The 20,041-nt window shown below is 36.1% G+C and overlaps 1 protein-coding gene across 2 annotated transcripts in view; it reads right to left on the reverse strand.

The window, feature by feature from the left end:
• The window catches only part of LOC117334096 (nuclear mitotic apparatus protein 1-like), a 56,285-nt gene extending 39,595 nt beyond the window's left edge, over nucleotides 1-16,690 (reverse strand). For both annotated transcript variants that reach the window (XM_033893545.1, XM_033893544.1), the window contains exons 1-4: nucleotides 16,618-16,690; nucleotides 8,138-8,277; nucleotides 7,836-7,901; nucleotides 7,224-7,336 (exon numbers count right to left, since the gene is read on the reverse strand). In XM_033893545.1, the coding sequence (XP_033749436.1) occupies nucleotides 7,224-7,336; nucleotides 7,836-7,869 (147 nt within the window). In that variant the 5' untranslated portion in view covers nucleotides 7,870-7,901; nucleotides 8,138-8,277; nucleotides 16,618-16,690. The remainder of the gene's footprint in view (nucleotides 1-7,223; nucleotides 7,337-7,835; nucleotides 7,902-8,137; nucleotides 8,278-16,617) is intronic.
• Between the last annotated feature and the right edge of the window lie 3,351 nt (nucleotides 16,691-20,041).

Below are 20,041 nucleotides of genomic sequence, written 5' to 3' on the forward strand. Positions count from 1 at the left end.
TAACAGTCATCTGACTACCTTGAGTACATCATACTACTATAGCAAGTAATTAAAGGGACATTTCTTGGTTCGAGATCAGAAAGATGCAATAAGAGGCCAAATGGACCTGAATTGCTCACATGGCTCTACAGCAACTTTGAAGTATATCTAGGTCATTTCTGCAAATACTTTTCTGATTACCACTTTATTCAAATATTATAGGCTAGGTTTATTCATGTCAATAAATTTTCTATTCCTTCATTCCAGCATACTATCGGCCTAATATCATATAACAGAGTCTCTTGCTATCAAAAAATCATTGTTTAAAGATTTAAGCATATTTGACCCCTGTGATGTTTAATGAAGATCAAGGTCATTCATTTTAACAAACTTGGTAGCTCTTTATCTGAGCATGCTACAGACTCAATATCAAGTCCCTGAGCCTCTTGGTTATTGAGAAGAAATTGTTCAAACATTTTAGCCTATATGACCAATGTGACCTTGAATTAAGGGCCAGGTCATTCATTTGAACAAACTTGGTACCCCTTCACCCAAGCATGCTACAGGCCTAATAGCAAGTCCCTGGTCATTGAAAATAAGCCGTTTGAATATTTTAGCCTATTTGACCTTGAAAGTAGGTCAAGGTCATCCATTTAAACAAACTTGGTAGCCCTTTACCCTGGCATGCTACAGCCTAATATCAAGTCCCTGGGGCTCTTGGTTATTGAGAAGAAATAATTTAAATATTTCAGCCTATTTGATCCCTGTGACCTTGAATGAAGGCCAAGGTCAATCATTTGAATAAACTTGGTAGCCCTTTACCATAGGCTACAGGCCCAATATCAAGTCCCTGGGCCTATTAGTTATTGAGAAGAAGTCGTTTGAAGATTATAGCCTATTTGACCTTTGTGACCTTGAATCAAGGTCAATGTCATTCATCTGATCAACTTTGGTAGCCCTTTACTAGCATGCTACAGGGCCAATATCAAGTCCCTGGGCCTCTTGCTTATTGAGAATAAGTCGTTTGAAGATTATAACCTTTGTGACCTTGAATGAAGGTCTAGGTCATTCATTTGAACAAATTTGGTAGCCCTTCACCCCAGCATGCTACAGGCCTAATGTCAACTCCCTAGCACTCTTGGTTATTGAGAAGAAGTCATTTGAAGATTTCAGCCTATTTGACCACTGTGACCTTGAAAGTAGGTCAAGGTCATCCATTTGAACATACTTCGTAGAGCTTCATCCAAGGAAGCTACATGCAAAATATCAGTACCCTCATCCTTCTGGTTATCAAGAAGAAGTCGTTTGAATGAAAAGTTTACGGACGGCGGACGGCAACGGACGATGCACAATGACTATAGGTCATCCTGACCCTTGGGTCAGATGACCTAAAAATGTCATGTACCATTATATAATTTCCATCAATAAACCTATGCCTGAAGAAAAGTCGACAGTCTATGTGTCTTTTTATTTGAAAGATTAGCAAAAATGCTAAATATATTTCATTGTCTTGGGATATATAGACCATCTCCTACTTTAAATCAAACTGCTTATGTTTGTCTCCAGGGCTTATTACAAGATAAACACAGTAAAAAGTAGCATCCAATAAATATGTTTGTATGTGTCTCATTATACTTACACATATGGAGTCATACAAAATTTGTAATTGTTGTAGACACAAATTAACACTTGGATGCAGAGCAAAGCACAATAAACTCTGCTTTTATGAGACATTTTAGAACATGAATAAACAGAACAAAAAATAAACTGGTTCATGCAAATTCAACAGAAGAAACAGAGGTCGGAAACAAAAGGTGATGTGTGATTTACCTGTTTGTGATTAGTAGCATGTGCTGTGCTAGCTACAGACGAGGTAGAGGGGTCGGAACAGAAGTCCCACGAGGAGGAGGAAGGTGCATGGTTGGTGAAGTATAAAGAAAGCAGGGAGGCAAGGCTATCAATGTTCTTTCTCTCGTCTGGACTTTTCAAATAGAGTGACCACAACATATCATTCACAGACTTGCAGTTCAGATCAGCAGAATCCCTAATGAAGAGATTCTTAGCCCTGGTAGTTACTGATGACCCTGTCTGATACTCTTCATCTTCTTCATCAGAATCAGAAAATGATTTGAAACAGGAATTGATTGAAGATTTGCGATTTATTTGTTGGACACTTGTTTCATCACTGGATGACAATGGATATGCTGTGGTGACAGAATTATACGGATATTCACTGTCTGCATCATAAATGGTAGAATGGTCTGTGAGAGATCCTCCAGAAGTGGACCGAGGTTCATGATCTTGGCTTGTTTTATTTGACTGAACATTCTGTCTCTCAGCTGATACATCAAGTCCATGGATTCTACTAGGTTCAATTATTTCCTCACTGCTTTCCATGGAGGAGTAAGAATGAGTATGACAGCTATCCTCCATCCCAGGAGTTGATGTTTCACAGGTTGTACCGATAAAATGTGGCTCACTTCTCATTCTCATCTTCCTTGCCATCTTAGATACAAAATCTGATAACTCAATGTAGTAGGCAGTGATGTCACTGAATGTTCTCCAGTTGTTGAAATTCTCCTGCTGTTGCTGTGATTTCCCTGTGCGACAAGTTTCCTGACTGACTTCATCAGATACATGTAAAGACCCAGGAGATGATGGGTCAGTGGGTAGTGTCCAGTTTCCACTATCAGAAAATGTTCTTTCTGGACTGCTGGCGTTAACCTGTGCATCCTGTTTCCGATGTGTAGAGCTACCTTTCCTGATGCTCTGGTCTGTAGAATCTTTTCCATTCATTCTCTGCTCAACATTCTTTAAGAGGATAGAAGGTGTTGTACCATCTAAATACTTATATCCTGGAGTCTTTGGATTTTCAGATGTCATTTCTCTGTCTCTCCTCTTCTGTAGCAACCTCGATGGTGTTGTGTTAACCTTTATTTCATCACTTGAGCTACTAGTGGACACTTGACCTTTAGTTGAACTTACTTTTTTTGTGTTACTCTTTTTCAAAGTTTTAGGCATACTTGCTTGCCTTGAAATCTTAAATTTCTTTGCACCTTCACAAGACTTTGGATGGACATCACTGGTTGACTGGTTCTGACTTTTCACCAATAATTCTGATGGATCCTTGTGGTTAAGATCTCTATACCCTGGGACGTTCTCCTGGGTAGATATACCATCTCTGTCTAAACATTTACTCACAACTTTTGGTAGTGAGGTGTGGTTCCGATCTGTTGCACATGTGACTTTTAAAGGAAGTTGACTATTACCAACATCTCTGTTTTCTACTAACCTTGAATCCAATCTCTCCCTCTGTGCTCTTTCCAAAAACTGATTTGAAGATGTTAAAAACAGACTCTTGTCATCATCTTTATTTTTGGATTTCTGAAGAAGCTCTGATGGAGTTGTATGGCCCAAAAGTTCATAGCCAGGTGACTTGGAATTCTTCTCTGTAATCTCACGATCTGCCCTCTTCCTAAATAGGTGGGAGGATGTAGGATACATCCTTTCCTTTTTATTCTTATCAACAGTGGGTATCATTTGGTGAAATTCCTCATACCTTGGAGGTGGCTCTTTGTCATGTCTAGTTCTCTCCCTATCTTCTCTTTTCTGAAACAGCTTTGTGGAAGTAGGATAAACTGCATCATCACAACTGTCTTTGCTTTTCCTTTGCAGTACTGTACTGGATGAAACCTTGTTGTTACTTTGCAGTTTGGTGCTACTCTTCCTTTTGTAGTTCAACCATTTCTGGAACAGCCTTGATGGTGTTGTATGATCTAATGCAGTGTAGCCTGGAGACTTTGGTTGTGCAGTGGTTATTTCTCTGTCATGACACTTTGTCAGCAGCTTAGAGGGTGTGGTATAGACAAAACCGCCTGCTGCTCCATACAAACCCCCATCAACCATATCCTCACAACCTGAAAATTTCAATTTCTTCTCTGCTGCTTCCAAGTCTAATTTCTTTTGAAACAACTCTGATGTAGTTGGGAATTTCAATTCTGTATCATCTGCTATGCTTCCTTTCCTCTTTCTCTTCATCACTACATCTGATGGAATAGTATGATCTAGACCACCATATCCTGGGGACAAAGATTTTGTTTCCATTGTTCCTCTGTTCATTCTTGTCTCGAATTGTGATGAGGAGGTAGGATAGAATGTTTCAGAGCTCTCTTTCATTACCCTTTTTACTGAAGGTCTTGTTTCTGATTTGTTTGCAGTTTTGCCTAAAGGTGATGATCTCGAGTCACTTGTATGATCATTTATGACTGTAGGGTGCACTGATATGATTCTCTCACTTGCTTCAGAATCAACCTCTTTCATTGAAGTGAATTTTTGGGATGACATACCTTGATCCATGTATTCAGTTGTCTTTGACTGACCAATGGTCGCCTTTTTGTCTTGATCTCTGGTGCAAAGCTTTGACGGTGTGGTGTAGTCACAGTTCATCAGACTGTGGTGTAATTGAGAGTTTACATCTGTGTCACGAAGATGCTCCAATAGTGCTGAAGGGTTGTTGAAGTCAATGTCTCCATAACTCTTGAAACCTCTCTCAAGTGATAAAAAAGAGGAGCCAACATCTTTAAGTGACGGCTCTTTGACCAATTCATCATTGGTCAGTTCTTCTTCAGTTTCTCGTTGCAGATTGTTCTCTGGTACATCATTTTGTCCTGCAAATTGTTCAGTAATATTTTCTTTGACATCATGAAAAAGATCTGAAGACTTGTTCTCTTGGGTCAGTTTAGAGGACTTTTCTTGGGACAACATGGCTTCTGCTTGTTTTTTCTGCTTTTTTTTGATAATATCAGCTGGTCTCACTACTTTACCAACACTGTCCTTCCTAGCAGATGTAACAGGAACTAGTTTATCCACAGGTGATGCACAAGAATCTGATGGTCTGTCATGGTATTCATCAATGGAACTTTTCTCTGCTGCATCATTAAGAACAGTAGCTGATGACAAAGATTTAGAATCACTTGAGGAAAAGATGTTGACCATCACAGTGTCACTGAATTTGACACTTAAATCATTTTTCAACAAATCTTGTCCTGTAGAAAAAAAGCCATCTTCACCTTGAACATCTACTTGGTCACAATCGGGTAAATGTTCTAGTCTAGACAAAGACAACCTTCGTTGGATTGTCCAATGCTTTGGTCTTTGTTTGTGGTAGTACTGAGAATGCTCATCAGAACAGTCACTTTTTCTTCTGCCAAGTAGCCCTGTTGTGATTTTTGGAATATCGCCATCTTGAATGGCTACTGCCTCACCCGTACCATTGCTGGTTCCAGAACTAAGGCTACTTGTTACATAATCATCAGTATCAGGTGGAGTGGAGGTCACATCTGAATCATTTTGGTTTGTTACATTTGATACTTTTCCATCACTGGTGCCATTGGAGACAATATCCACTGTATTCTGACTTCCACTTTGTGTCACTCTGGTACACATAGGTCTATGGCTGCGAATATTTCTCTGTGAGAAATCAGAAAGGGAGACATTACTGATACCTGTTGTAAAATCCACCGAGTGTATACCATTCTTGGAGTAACTGTCTTCCATTGGTTGTTCACTTTCACTACCAATCAGGTCAGGATTGTCTGATTTCAGCACTTTCAGGGCATGTTCCAGTTCATTTTTAAGGTCTTTACTCAACCTCTTCTGAATTTTTGCATGTGTTGGCCGGTGCTTACGTATTACCTGGGATCCTTCAGCACAGTCTAAAAGGGAGGCATCACTGGCTTTTCTGGCAGAGTCTCTGTTGCCAACACTGTGGATTTCTTCAGCATCCAATGCCTCACCTACACCATTACTGGCTCTATACGGAGATCCTTTAGGTGTATGATCCACAGCATCAGCCCAAATATCAGGCGGATTGGTGGTGTCATTGGCAATTGTTGATATGTCCTTGGTTGTGACATCGGTACTTTGTGATGACATATCCTCAGATGAGACATTTCCATTATAAGTTGTCATTAGTTCCTCTGGATTGCTATTAGGACAGTCTGATAGACTATTATTTGGAGTAGACGTTAATATTGGTTGTTCATTCATCAGTACTTCAATGGAATCAAAATCTTCTGTACTGTAATACTTCCCCACATTACTTCTGTCAACATCTTCATCTACTGCTGCAGCTACTGATATGTGCTCCACCAAACGGTCCATTTTAAACTGTAGTGCAGTACCAGTTTCCTGATTCTCCTGCTGATTCTCCTCCTTCTTTGGGAGCTCCAGCTTGACTGTTGACAATGATTCTGATTCAATCTCTGAAGTACTTGATACTTTTGGTTGCAAACTCCAAAGGGATGTTATTTTCTTTTCTTGATCTTTCCTAACATCAGCTCCATCTTGACTATCATCTTGTTTTTCTCTGTGCGATGTCACTGTCTGACCTTCATCTTCTACCTATGTTTTAATACAAGCTTTCAGGACATGCATGCAGTGATGACAACATTGATCTACCAGTTTGTGGTTGGTGAAAGGTTATATTAGATAGGGTGAGAATGGCTAGCTTACCACACAAATAAACAAACTTAATACTTGGAATTCTCCCCATTGTCTGATATATATTATGAATTATTACATATATATAATTATCAAAAATAAATCCTTTACAACACGAATCATGGGGACAACTTGGAAACTACAGCTACAAGATCAAAGAAATGGTAAATTTTAGGACAGATGGGACAGCCAAGGACCAATTTATGTTTTGATGAAATTTATGTATGAGGATATTCAATTCATCATGTAATTTGTACAAGTCATGTAATTGGATGAAATGAACATGATAGAAAATAATTCTGATCATGTGAACAATGAATGATAAATAACTATACTATAATTATATTTTTTCACAGGTTAAACAATCTTGCTTATCTTATATAGTCTTTCAATGTACAGAAAGAATGAAAAATCCCAAAAAGAGTATGCAAAATTTAAAATAAAGTTGAGGAAATAATCAATAAAAGAAAATCTGATGAATTTTTCATCTCTGAAGGGATTTTACTAGTTCTACATGAAAAATTATTTTTGAACAGGAATTTGGTATGAATCGGTCCCTGACATCCCTAAATACAGGTCTGAATAAAATGTAAAAGCATTTCAACAACCAAGTTATAAGCAGATTAGAAAGCATCTACTCTATTATCAAGCTGCTGAAGTATCACTATATATGACACTGCCCCATGAGTACAAGTTTTAAGTAGAGAAAATTCCAACAGCTAAGTACACATGGAGGACTGTACCTTGTATAGACCCGAGGATGTGATATCTGGTGCTGATCCATATGGTGGGCCATGTTCTGGATTCTGGAGGGAGCTGATCCGTGGTGATGATGATGCACCTTGAGTAGTTTCACCTGAACGCAGTACATTTAGTATTTAAATCTTTATCGTGTACACTGTATTTTTGCATTTCACCTGATCACAGTACAAAGCATGTGAAACAATGTATTTTTGTGTTTCACCTAATCAAAGTACATACATAGCATTTTACTCCTGAGTAATCTATATTAATGCATTTTTGTGTATTCTAGGCATGCTAAGAACACCAACAATTAATCTTTAGCCTAAACATCTTTATCTGTATTCTATATATATACGCTGTATTTAAAGATTGAACCTTTAAGTAATAAACGCAACAGGAAGTGGCATTTATGAACCTATATAATAGCAGCAATGCTATCTTGCAGGGTATATATTTGAATGTTATGTAGATTTTCATTTCTAAAACTACCGTTCTTGAGCAATAATTTCAACTGAGGTACAGAATCCAAGCTTCTTTAGTCAAACTAGCAGAGTGTTCTTAAACTGTTGAAGAACATACTACTCCTTACTAATATTGATAATCTCCCTTACCTGGTAAATGTTTCTGTTGACGTTCACCACTCATTGTCAACTTGTACTTCTTTTTATACACATTCCCTAAGTTAAAAAAAAAGAGTTGTATTTAACCTGATTTCCTCTTAAAGGTTTTGGCTTCATTTACTATCTGAGTAGCTGTTTTTAAATTATAACATTATACAGAAGACTGACAAAGTGTACAGTTTGATAGTCCTAAGTAATCACAACTTCACACAAATATACTCATTTGAAATAAAAAAAACTCAACATATACACATAATTCCTGCAATAGCAATATTCCTATTCAAACATCTTACCCGGTAGATGTTCCTCTTCCTTCTCGGAGATCGTGTATAGTCCACTAACCCCTGAGGCTAGGTTGTACCCTCTTAGTCGAGTCGCTGAGCCCGACAGTCCAGGGCCATTGCCATACTGGTGAACCTGGCTATATGGACTGCTGCAAAGTCAAACAAAGACTGCATGAAATATCATGAAAAAGAGATCCCCCTTTGAGAAATTAACATACATTACTTAGTAATTTGGGATATACATGTATATGTGTTTTGATTCTCCAAAAATTACCAGTCGATAAGAAAACTGTCTCATACTAAAGGAATTTGAGAAACCTAAATGCAGACCAGAAATGCATGAATATTTCATTACTAGAACAAAAACATGCATTGGCGATGTTATTCGGTATGTACATGTATTGATCCAGGAGTTTAGGTAAGACCAGGTAATTGGGATCAATACGAAGAACAAAACTGTCAATCAATAACATAATTAACCAGCAATATCAAATCTCAATCATTTACCCAATATATATATGTAACACAGTATGTATTTAGATCAGAAAACATGATACACACATTACAACATAATTATGACCTTTGTCCCAAGACTCCTATATATAGATGTCATACATAGATCATCAAAACTCTCAGTGTATTATACAAAACTACATTAGTACAGGAAAATTTTCTGAGAGAGTACAGAAATTTTAGCCATTTTGACATAAAGATTATAATGCAATTGATGTTTAATTTGTTTTCTTCTTATTTATTTATCAATCAATATTTTTTCATTCTTAACTGGTTAATCAAGAATAATAAAACTTAATATACATAATGCAACAATATTGAGAAACAAAATTATTAAGAAAGTGGAAACACATTTCAGTATAAAAAGTTTCAATGAATGTAGTTATAATGTAAGATTACAAGGAATTATCAAATACGAGACAGTAAATATCAAAAAAGTACCTGGATGATGAATGTTTATAAACTGATCTCAACAAAACAGGTTTTTACAAAAATAACTGATCTGATGTTGCACAAAAACTTACTGCTGCAGATATACTGATGAAATCCTCGATTTTCTGGGTAAAAATATCTTGTGTGGAGATCGTACATGAAATCTAAAATTACCCACATTTGGATAAATAGGAAGAAATTTCCCCATAACATAAGGACAAGTGTGCACATATTTTCTTCTTCTCCTAGACCTCAGTTTGTGAAGAGGGTAGTCTGTCTGATTGTACCAGACTGAGTGTTTGTACACCATGATGCAATTGAACAGTATACATGTATATATGTTGATATGAAACCAGTACAAACAGTCACTGTATATATGTAAATCCAATCAAAATCTGACATTCACAGTTCAAATTCTTATTATCCTTTTAGTGTGACTGTTGGTATAAACTAGAGGTTCAGAAATTAAACTGACCAGATTATGTCCCAAAACTAATTGTCCAAGTAAAGAGATATATGAATTTTTATCTGGTATGATGGTCAAATCATAATGAGAAAAGTTAAACTGATATTGGGAAACTGTTTCAGAGATCTTCAAACATTATAAAGTAATAAAATCATGTTGACACTCTTCTTCATAGATAATCTGATGATCGTATTGTAAACACTTTCTCAAGTGGATAAGGATCCACTAACGGCCATAAAAACCCATACCATGGCCAACACCATTTACCGGGTAAACTTCAAAATTACCCAGTGGTTTGATTTTCTATAAAACATGTACAGGCCCTACAGGTCAGGACTTTAGAGTATACCTGCTGCACCCACTTTATGATTTGTATGAGTCGACTTATATGTGAACCTCCTGTAGAATTGGGGTTAAAATATGATTGTTCCCACTACAAGGGGACATAAAAGCAACCAAATGAGATTTCTCCATTCAAACAACAAACAAATAATTGTATCCCAAACTTAACAAGAGGCCCATGGGCCTTAACGGTCACCTGAGATTTGAAATATTTCAGTTTATTTAATTGACCCTTTTTGCCCCCCCCCCCCCCCCCCCATCAGCCCCTAGGGGTCAGTCAGGGCCAATATGTCATCCTTGCCAACATTGTCATCCCATGCTGACAATGTTTACAAAATTAGAATGAATTCCAAAACAAATAAAACAAATAAAAGTCAAAAATGTTACTTCCCTATATAAACTATAGTAAAGTTTACCCCCGCCCCGGGGGCTATCTTGAGACAAACAACATTTTGGTAAAGCACCTTCAGACCCTGCCATCTATGAAGTGTATTTGATTCTATCATATCTGAGAGTAGAGAAGAAGATTTTTGAAATTTCAGTCAATTTGGCCCTTTTAAGCCCTGCCCATCAGCCCCGGGGGGTCAGTCAGGGCCAACATGTGCATGCCATCAAACTGTCATCCCATGCTGACAATGGTTACAAAATTAGAATGAATTCCAATAGAAATAAAATAAATAAAAGTCAAAAATGTTATTTCCCTATATAAACTATAGTAAAGTTTAGCCCCGCCCCGGGGGCTAACTTGAGACCCCAGGGTCATGAAATTCACAATTTTGGTAAAGCACCTTCAGACCCTGCCATCTATGAAGTGTATTTGATTCTATCATATCTGAGAGTAGAGAAGAAGATTTTTGAAATTTCAGTCAATTTGGCCCTTTTAAGCCCTGCCCATCAGCCCCTGGGGGTCAGTCAGGGCCAACATGTGCATGCCATCAAACTGTCATCCCATGCTGACAATGGTTACAAAATTTGAATGAATTCCAATAGAAATTAATAAAACAAATAAAAGTCAAAAATGTTATTTCCCTATATAAACTATAGTAAAGTTTAGCCCCGCCCCAGGGGCAAACTTGAGACCCCAGGGTCATGAAATTCACAATTTTGGTAAAGCACCTTCAAACCCAGCCATCTATGAAGTGTATTTGATTCTATCATATCTGAGAGTAGAGAAGAAGATTTGTGAAATTTCAGTCAATTTGGCCCTTTTTAGCCCCACCCATCAGCCCCTGGGGGTCAGTCAGGGCCAACATATGCATGCCATCAAACTGTCATCCCATGCTGACAATGTTTACAAAATTAGAATGAATTCCAATAGAAATAAAATAAATTAAAGTCAAAAATGTGATTTCCCTATATAAACTATAGTAAAGTTTAGCCCTTCCCAAAGGGCAAACGTGAAACCCCTGGGTCATGAAATTTACAATTTTGGTAAAGCACCTTAAGACCCTTCCATCTATGAAGAGTGTTTGATTCCAGCATATCTGAGAGTAGAGAAGAAGATTTTTGAAGTTTTAGTCAATTTGACGCTTTTTTGCCCCGCCCCTTAGGCCCCTGGGGGGTGGGGACCATATAATTTACAATTTTGGTTGCCATAGAAGCTTCCTGCCAAATTTCATAGAATTTGGCTTGTGGGTTTTGGAGAAGAAGTCGAAAATGTAAATTTTGTTTTTATGGACGCACGACACACGACGACGGACAAAAGGGGATTAGAATAGGTCACTTGAGACTTTGTCTCAGGTGACCTAAAAACACATAAATTTACCACCATCCATTCATATATGCTTTTAACTTAAGCCTACCAGTACCAACTACATACCAAGGCCCACCCACTAAAATTCTTCTTGGTTTGATTTGTCACCATTTACAATTTACACGTCAGTTGTACAATGCACTCACCACTTAACAGGCAACTACGTATACATATTTATACTACTTATAACATCCATGTTTTTGTAGTTAGTGACACCTTGAACTGTAAGTGATGCAATATAAGTTAAACCTTTTTTTCATGTTTGTTTTCTTTTTCCAAAGACATATAAAGTGTATCAGTATCACCTTATGAACAACGACAATTGTGGGAATTGGTTTTCACTGATATATGTGCATGAAGATGACAAAACATAAGATGCACAAATGGGCAAAAGAAATCCCTAGAATTTCGCTAGTGTACAATCAAAATGTTTTCACGTCGACTGTGATGCTATTTTAAATCTCATTAATAATTCTTTTTGGGGATTAAAAAAAATAATGTTGATTGTAATTTTTCTGTACAGTATGTATACACCACAGTTGCTTAATTAAGACTATAATAAAATAACAGTAATAATAAAGTAACCTCAAATATAATAAATTGTCACTTTGATTAATCCTCGATCTATATATAGGAACCTACCTGGACCTGTGTGAGGAATACATGGTGTCCTAATTCTGTAAACCTCTTCTCTTTTAACAACTCACATTTTCCCATTCATGGATATAAAACACACTTATATTGATTACAAAATTTCCCCTGTAAAACATGATAGTTCCATAACTGCAACTTTATCCTAATGAGCAATTTTTTTTGCAATAGGTAGATCAGTCATTCCAAGAGATGTCACACACACATGTGTAACAACCCTACATTGTTGACCACTTCAAGTTATAACTATATATAACACTTCAAAATCTGAGGACTGGTCAATTTGTAAATATCCAATGCCACTCTGTCAAATACTCCTAAATTAACAACACCTAATGCTACCATAATGGTCCCAATTCCAAATTAATAAGGGATTAAGACTTATCAGTGTGATACAGATTAATGACAAGATATTACCTACATTATGTATACACAGGAGTCAGCTTAATGTTTACTAAATAGAACAATAAATATTATCTGTATGCTACACATGTGAATGTAATGTAAATAAAGAAAAAAATAGTAGACAACAGCTATGACTATTTGATAATCTAAGTAACTTTTAGAACACAGTAATTTTTATACACCAGTATAAAGTTGTTTTTTTTTATCAAGATATCAAAGCTTTCCATACACTGAATACATGAATTAAATATTTTAAGCTGTCAAATTTAACGAATTAAAAAGTTTTAATACCAGGTTGTAGTACATATAACTTTCCTCAAGAAATGTTTTGATATTAATCTTTATGGTCAGATAAACAATACAACTATAATGTACATCATGTTTACAAAGATGACATCTCGATCACATTTGAATTGTTTATATGATGTCAAGAACAAAGATCACACTGAATAACATAATACATCAACGATAAAACAGATGTTTGTATTTTACTGTTCAGACGAAATCAGTAACTTTTAAATTAGATTATACATGATTACAGAGCATTAAACTCCAAAACATAATTCTCACTAAATATTAAGGATTAGCTAATTTTAATCTGTTATAACATGAATTTCTCCACTCAACAATGATCAGAATGGAAACTGACTTCGAGGGACATTACAGTGAATGTTTTTTTCCTCTCAGGGAACGTATATATGGATACATTTTATGGAAATTAGAAAACTGAAGCACTTTCAGATTTGAGAGATGTTCAGTACATATGTATATATAAATGTAATGTTTTGTGGCCTTATATATGTACAGGTGAGTGTATCTGTAAAAGTGATCAAATCAACATGTAATATATATATATATGTCAGATGATAACTTGTAATACTTGGCAGCCCTCTTTGGAAGGAGACCCACAATAATTTTAACTTATTTACATTACAAATGTAATAAATTAACTATATAACTTCTTTAATTATTCTGATTTATTCATTGTTTAAAAATCAAATATATTAGTCCAGTTTGTTGTTTAACTTACCAGAATAAGACTTAATTTACAAGTGATCATGAAAGCAAACGAAAACAAACAAATTATGCAATGACAGGCTTTTGTGATGCCTGGATACAAACATTTTGCCTGGGACTAGTACTCAAAGCTTTTTCTGGGACATGCTCTTTTCAAAAAACAGTGTCCAACTGAATCCTTATTAATGAAATAATTCTCAAACGTGAATTCTGTGTTCAATCCAGCATTTTTTTAAGTTGCTTAAATCACAAACTTATCAAGAAAAAGAAAATCCTAACCATAAAAAATATCTCACTTGAAGTAAATGTATTTACAAAATTTCTTCAAATCATTGAAACCATAAGTATATGAGCCATGAACACAAAATGTGTACTTAACATATAAGCATGCAGGCTTCATGAATACAGGCCTAGGACAATGGTCCAAGGTAGCACAACACAGAAAGAATGCCTGGCAATGGGTGCATTTTGGTAAGCAAATAACTCCTGTATTATATATGATATGCATAAAAAATGAAAAAATAAATGTATACTATAATTGGTATATTTATTATGAAGTAGTACATACAGGCTTCAATTTTGTTAAAACTAAAATACATAAATTGATTCCGGATTTTAAATTTCCGGATTTTCCGAAAGTGTGTTGAAACAGGAAATTTAGTTTTGCCTAATGTACAGCGAACAATTAATGGTAGCTCATGATCATAATCAAGGTAAGATTGTGGGAAAACGTATTGTACAACATACATGTATGTCAAAACAAGATTAATTCTGTCTTTGGGACAGAGATATTTAATTTCAAATAGGTTTCAGAAAAAAAATTGTGTAGAGAATTGTCATTTTGGGTCAAATATCATAATATTTAGCAATTTTTAAGTTTTTACCATGGTATTCACAGGTCTAAAAAACATAGAAAAAATAAGTTTACTTATCCTTCAGAGCTGTATTAAAATTGCAAATGCTGTATAGATTACAAATATATATACCGGTACTTTAATGGAGGTAATATGTAGGGTTAACTGGCAATGTTTACATATCTAAAACATGCGCCATATTTTTCAGAATTGGGACATTTTTACTGTACACTGCTACCCAAACATCCTACAAACTAAAGATACTGGCAAACATAATATATGTATTTAAGAGGGATGGAGCCAACATCGTGTAGAAAGTGGTGGGTATTTATGAGGTACTCCCCGATAGTTGGGTACTTTGCTGCGAGTATGGATACCTTTGCTGCGAGTATGGATACCATAAGATATGCAGGGTGTTTAAAATTAAAAAACTTGACATATATAATATCTATATGAAGAAGGATTAATCACAATATCATGCGTCACCAATAATTGGGTTCGTTGACACTATTCTGTCGACTTGAATAAAGTAAACTAACCAACTTAGGTAACATGTGATTCCGTACATACAGTACTGTAATCTTTTCTACATCAACACATGCCACACAATATACCATAAAAAACTTATTTTGACCATGTTACAATATGAGAATGTGAATGACATGGTTCAGCACTTCTGAGTCTACTAATTGTTAATTATATATTCTGGCACATATACAGTTCTCTTATTGTAATGCCTATATATTGTCGTGCAGTTTTACATGCCCCCACCTGTGTAAAGTCAAAATGTTTTGACCTTAACTTGTTCCACAACGTACCCTCACATGAGACGGTATATTTCCTTGTCAAATTTCAAAAACATTTTTTTCATACTGAACCAAAACCAAAGGTACTATTATACATGGTAGCTTCACCTGTCAATACACCTGTCATATAAAATGGGTGTCAAGGATTTTCCTACAATTTTTCAACTGGGCCCTGGGTCCATTGAATTGGGAATTTCTATGCAACAAAGTGCGACATTGGGGAAAACAAAAAAGAGTGAAATTCATACAAATTTCAGTTTTTCTATGATGAATATTGCCTTTATATCATTTTTTATTTCATTTTGTTATCTATAACTTATTTTTCAAAAGTACCTACTACCTTATATCTTTAGGTCAAAAGTGACTTCAAAATTGGAAACTTTTCAGTGGCAAATTGGGAATTTTCACAAGGTTTTTGGGGGGAATGGGTCCTTTTAACAGACCCTATTTCTATTGTAGGGAAATCCCTGGGTGTATATATATTGACAGGTAAGGCTATCACTACTACCCCTGACCAAAATTTACAATCATGAAAAAGTTGCAATTATAGACACGGCATTGGTAGTGACAGCATCATTACATGCTACATTCTTTCTGGCTTTTTCTGGGGGCTGTTAGGGCTTTTTCCCAAAATTTGCAATTTACTCCTTAAAAAATCTTTCCCAATTCACCAATTTTCTTTCCGCATTAGACAAAAAGGTACCATCCCAAACCACTGAGAAAAAACAACACTTATCAAACAATCAGTACATTTAGTTGATATAAAATAAGCCAGGTGGAACAGCAAAGAAATCTGCAATCTTTGTGAAACAGAAGAGGTCTCTAGTGTGGCAAAATTAAAACAAACAAAAAATCAATATATTGACTGTGAAAGATTTACAAATTGGTAGTAGATTCTACGTGAAACAAGTAATTTGGGACGAAATGTCAAGGTACCTTAATTGCCCTGCTATGCATCATGGTTCGTGTACTGGTATTCAGGACGAGTGGAGGCATATTGTATTTGAACTTGCTACCTATAAACACAATATATTTCTACCGAATATGACATCCGTTGTACTGTCGAATGGTCATCAAAAATGCATAGAGACATCTGCCGTAGGATTTGTCTTGATCGCAACGAATGTTAACGGAAATGTTCACTTATTGGCTATTTTGTGGTTTAAATCATTCTCCTACAAACGAAACAAGTGTCTGGCAATAATAGCATGATAAGCCAGCAAATACATATACAAGTTTGCAGTACTTACGTTAAAACAGACACAGGTACGCTTATATCAAAACTTGTTCAGACAGTGCCCTCCATCTTGGATATCAGTAAACATTACCTGCCGCAAACTGGTCCCGCACCAGCAGACTAATTTTACGTCATTCTGTTTCCTTCTAGAAATTCTTTTGATTGAAGAATACTCATTTTGACAGAATTTTAGCATTACATTTTAGTCTTTAAGCTGTTCAAACAATTTATCAAACGTTTAATATGATTGCTGCAACTTTATGTAGAAAAATATTTACGACATTAAGGCCCCCATGCTAAGACATGTCAATCATAGTATCGATTCAAGCATCGTCGAAAACCCACGGTACACTCACACTGGTATAACGTATACGTACTGCTGGGCAGATGGGCTCGGTTTCGGGATTTTGCGTATTAGGGTACCAAATAGGGCCTATATGACATTAGTTAAGAACCATAACACGTAAAATCCAGTATTAAACTGATAAACGCTGCATTAAATGTGATATCATTTGGTTCCTCCGATTTTTAGGCTATTAGGCTAACGTTATGTGTAATGAAGAAGTTAATTATAAATTGACTGAGTGATATCGTTCATTCGTTGATTAGCTATAGGCTAAACCATAGGCGTCTGCGTCAGGTTCGAATTTATAGTTTGTACATCGACGGCAGATGACATTTTATACCTTATAGGCCTAACAGAGACCTAAATTAAAATAGGTCTCTGCTTATAAGACTGTTTGAGCAAAGCTGGCAAAGACAATTAAGATACAATTATGTAAGATAAACTATTTATTTTAACAGAGACATACATTCGAATTGTATATTAGCACCTACGACTGTTAGAGGAGGATCTCGTAGTTTTTTCAATAAACAGCTATAGCTAGACTTTGTCTACTAGCCTAACTACATGTACAGTCACTGTATGTCCTAACTAGCCCGAGTTTCCTCTGGCCCTGACACATGTATATGCATGTGACACCAGAAAGGTGTCAGGGCCAGAGAAACACGGGCTAGGTCCTAACCAGATGTGGTTACAGCGACTGGGGGCTTGACACGATCCAATGACCCAGAATGACCCCGGGGTCCGACCCCCACTCGTCACATCTCGGCCGATTCCGGGGTTAGCCGAATGGTCCTACCCCTAGTCTATAAGTCTCTTATTATTAACAACGTCAGGAACATCGTCTTTCAATATTCAACATACATGTATGCCCTAATCTGACCACAAATTAATGATGTACGGATTCATTCTTCCCATCTATGGCTCCTTTTAATGAAAACAACCGGAACATTTCCAGTGATACCGAACACATAATATATTTCAATCTAGAGTTTTAAGAGTATGTCCTTTTGAATAATAAGTGATCTGGGAAGTCGGACCATTGGGTTATTTTTTTCATCCTGTCATAGGAACGTGTCTTGCGCCTGTCCCTTCGGTTCAGTTAGCCTACTTAAAATTCCAAAATCGTTCCCCTGTGCTGCAGTTGTTTTGTACATGAACATGATGAAGGGGGTCTATACAACTGTAGTCGATGGAATGGTTAGAGTTAAGGTGGAGCACTATATAGGTCGACGTGACAGAATCTATTGTAAGGTAACGTTTGGTGGGAAGGTGCATAATCGATTCAATCGTTCAGATCATCAAAATAAACTTAAATTAGTAGACCTCCACGCTATTCATCTATACAATATATGTCTAGACAATAAAATATTCTGAATTAAAAAGACAAATATTCATTTGCATACAGACATATTTGTACAATACTATACCTGTGAGTTCCTTCGTAACAAATCTCTTATTTTCGTCTGCAAAAGCAGAACGTTTGTAGCACGGATATGTGCACAGTTTTCGATGACGTCATCCTTGATGACGTTTTTTTATTATGTGCCAATTATGGGCAGATAACTCGAGTTTTCAGTTAGCGTGTAGGAGATCAAGGAATATTAACGACGCAACTTGTAATAAAAATGTTTTTTTTTATGTCTTGTCTTTTTTTATGAATCTGCACCAGATGGAAGATAATCTTTCCTTTGTAAATGTGTCTATATCTGATTCCAGTAACTAAAATCCCGGTACACCATATAGTCCCCTGTTCTCATTTCTGACTTATGATTACCTTCCATTAATTTACATACACGCGATGTGATTTACACTCGGATACAATACGATTGAACCACCAAGAACGAACAGTTCTACAGATCAACGATTGCTCCTTAGTGCGACACATTTCCTTAATAATTTAATAAAAAAATATGTTTTGATTGATTTAAACATATTTTTATTGTCATAGGCCTAAATCAAAGGATTCGACACAAGTAAAGTTGTAACAACATTATTAAAGTCATTTCCAAAATAATTACAAAAGTTCGACATTTGGCAAAAAAGTAAAGGTCATCAATTGAATGTTTTTTTTCAACATTGTTCTCCGAAATTCCAAAAGCAACGGAAGTACAACGCCTCTGTATATCATAATGTGGACAATTTTCCACATATTTCGATAAATACCAGAAGAAAGTGACACATTATGAATCATTTCAGGCGGCTTATATAGATATATGCCACACGAAAAATCAAAGACTACGCAAGACTACGAGCAATCGTATGGTCGCCATCAAGTATCAATGGCGGTAAATTGTGTACATTTATTTTTGTAAATTGAAAATACGCGTTATGATTATCGCTAGAGAACCCGTGGTTTCATAGTAGATACCGCGATTCTCAATTTGAGAGCGTGACATTGCGCTAGGATTTTATTACAAGCTGTCTTTGGATCATCGATGGACAGAAGACGCGTACCATCCGGAACAAATTATAGTAGTCTGTTAGATTGTAAATAATGGTCTTGGCCATAGTTTGGGATGCACTTCGTCGTTTTTAGTCGGAATTGATAAATGCAGGGATTTTTTTTTGTTTTTGTCTCTGTATCGCTATTTTCTTGTTGCTTCTGATTGAAAAATACTTTAATGGACGTAAAATATAATTACCTGATGTTAAAGCGGGACTGATAGGTAAGGGAGGGAAACGCCTTCATCGTTGTATACAGATGTATATCATTGAAGTTCAATACACTGTCTGTAAAACGACATACGACACACATCTCTATATCTCCAATGTCGACATATGACAACCCCTCTATACCGCTACATTCATGTACACACATACAGGTAAAAGTATTCTCTAACATGGTAAGTCTTACGTTATAAAAAAACCGCCGTCGGTTACTGTCAAACCCCATAGAATGACTCGATGTCCAATAAGTTTTCACACAAACGATGAATTACTTGTTTAAAGCAATCTGCTGATTAATCGACAACACAATTAGCACAATTTGTAACTCTATGTGACAATGAAATTTTATATCAAAAGAAAAAAAGAAAAATGGCACATTTAAAATTCGCGCGAAAAACACGTGCATTCCTTTGTGGGTATATGC

The sequence above is a fragment of the Pecten maximus genome, chromosome 9, assembly GCF_902652985.1.
Source record: "Pecten maximus chromosome 9, xPecMax1.1, whole genome shotgun sequence".
Lineage (NCBI taxonomy): Eukaryota > Metazoa > Mollusca > Bivalvia > Pectinida > Pectinidae > Pecten > Pecten maximus.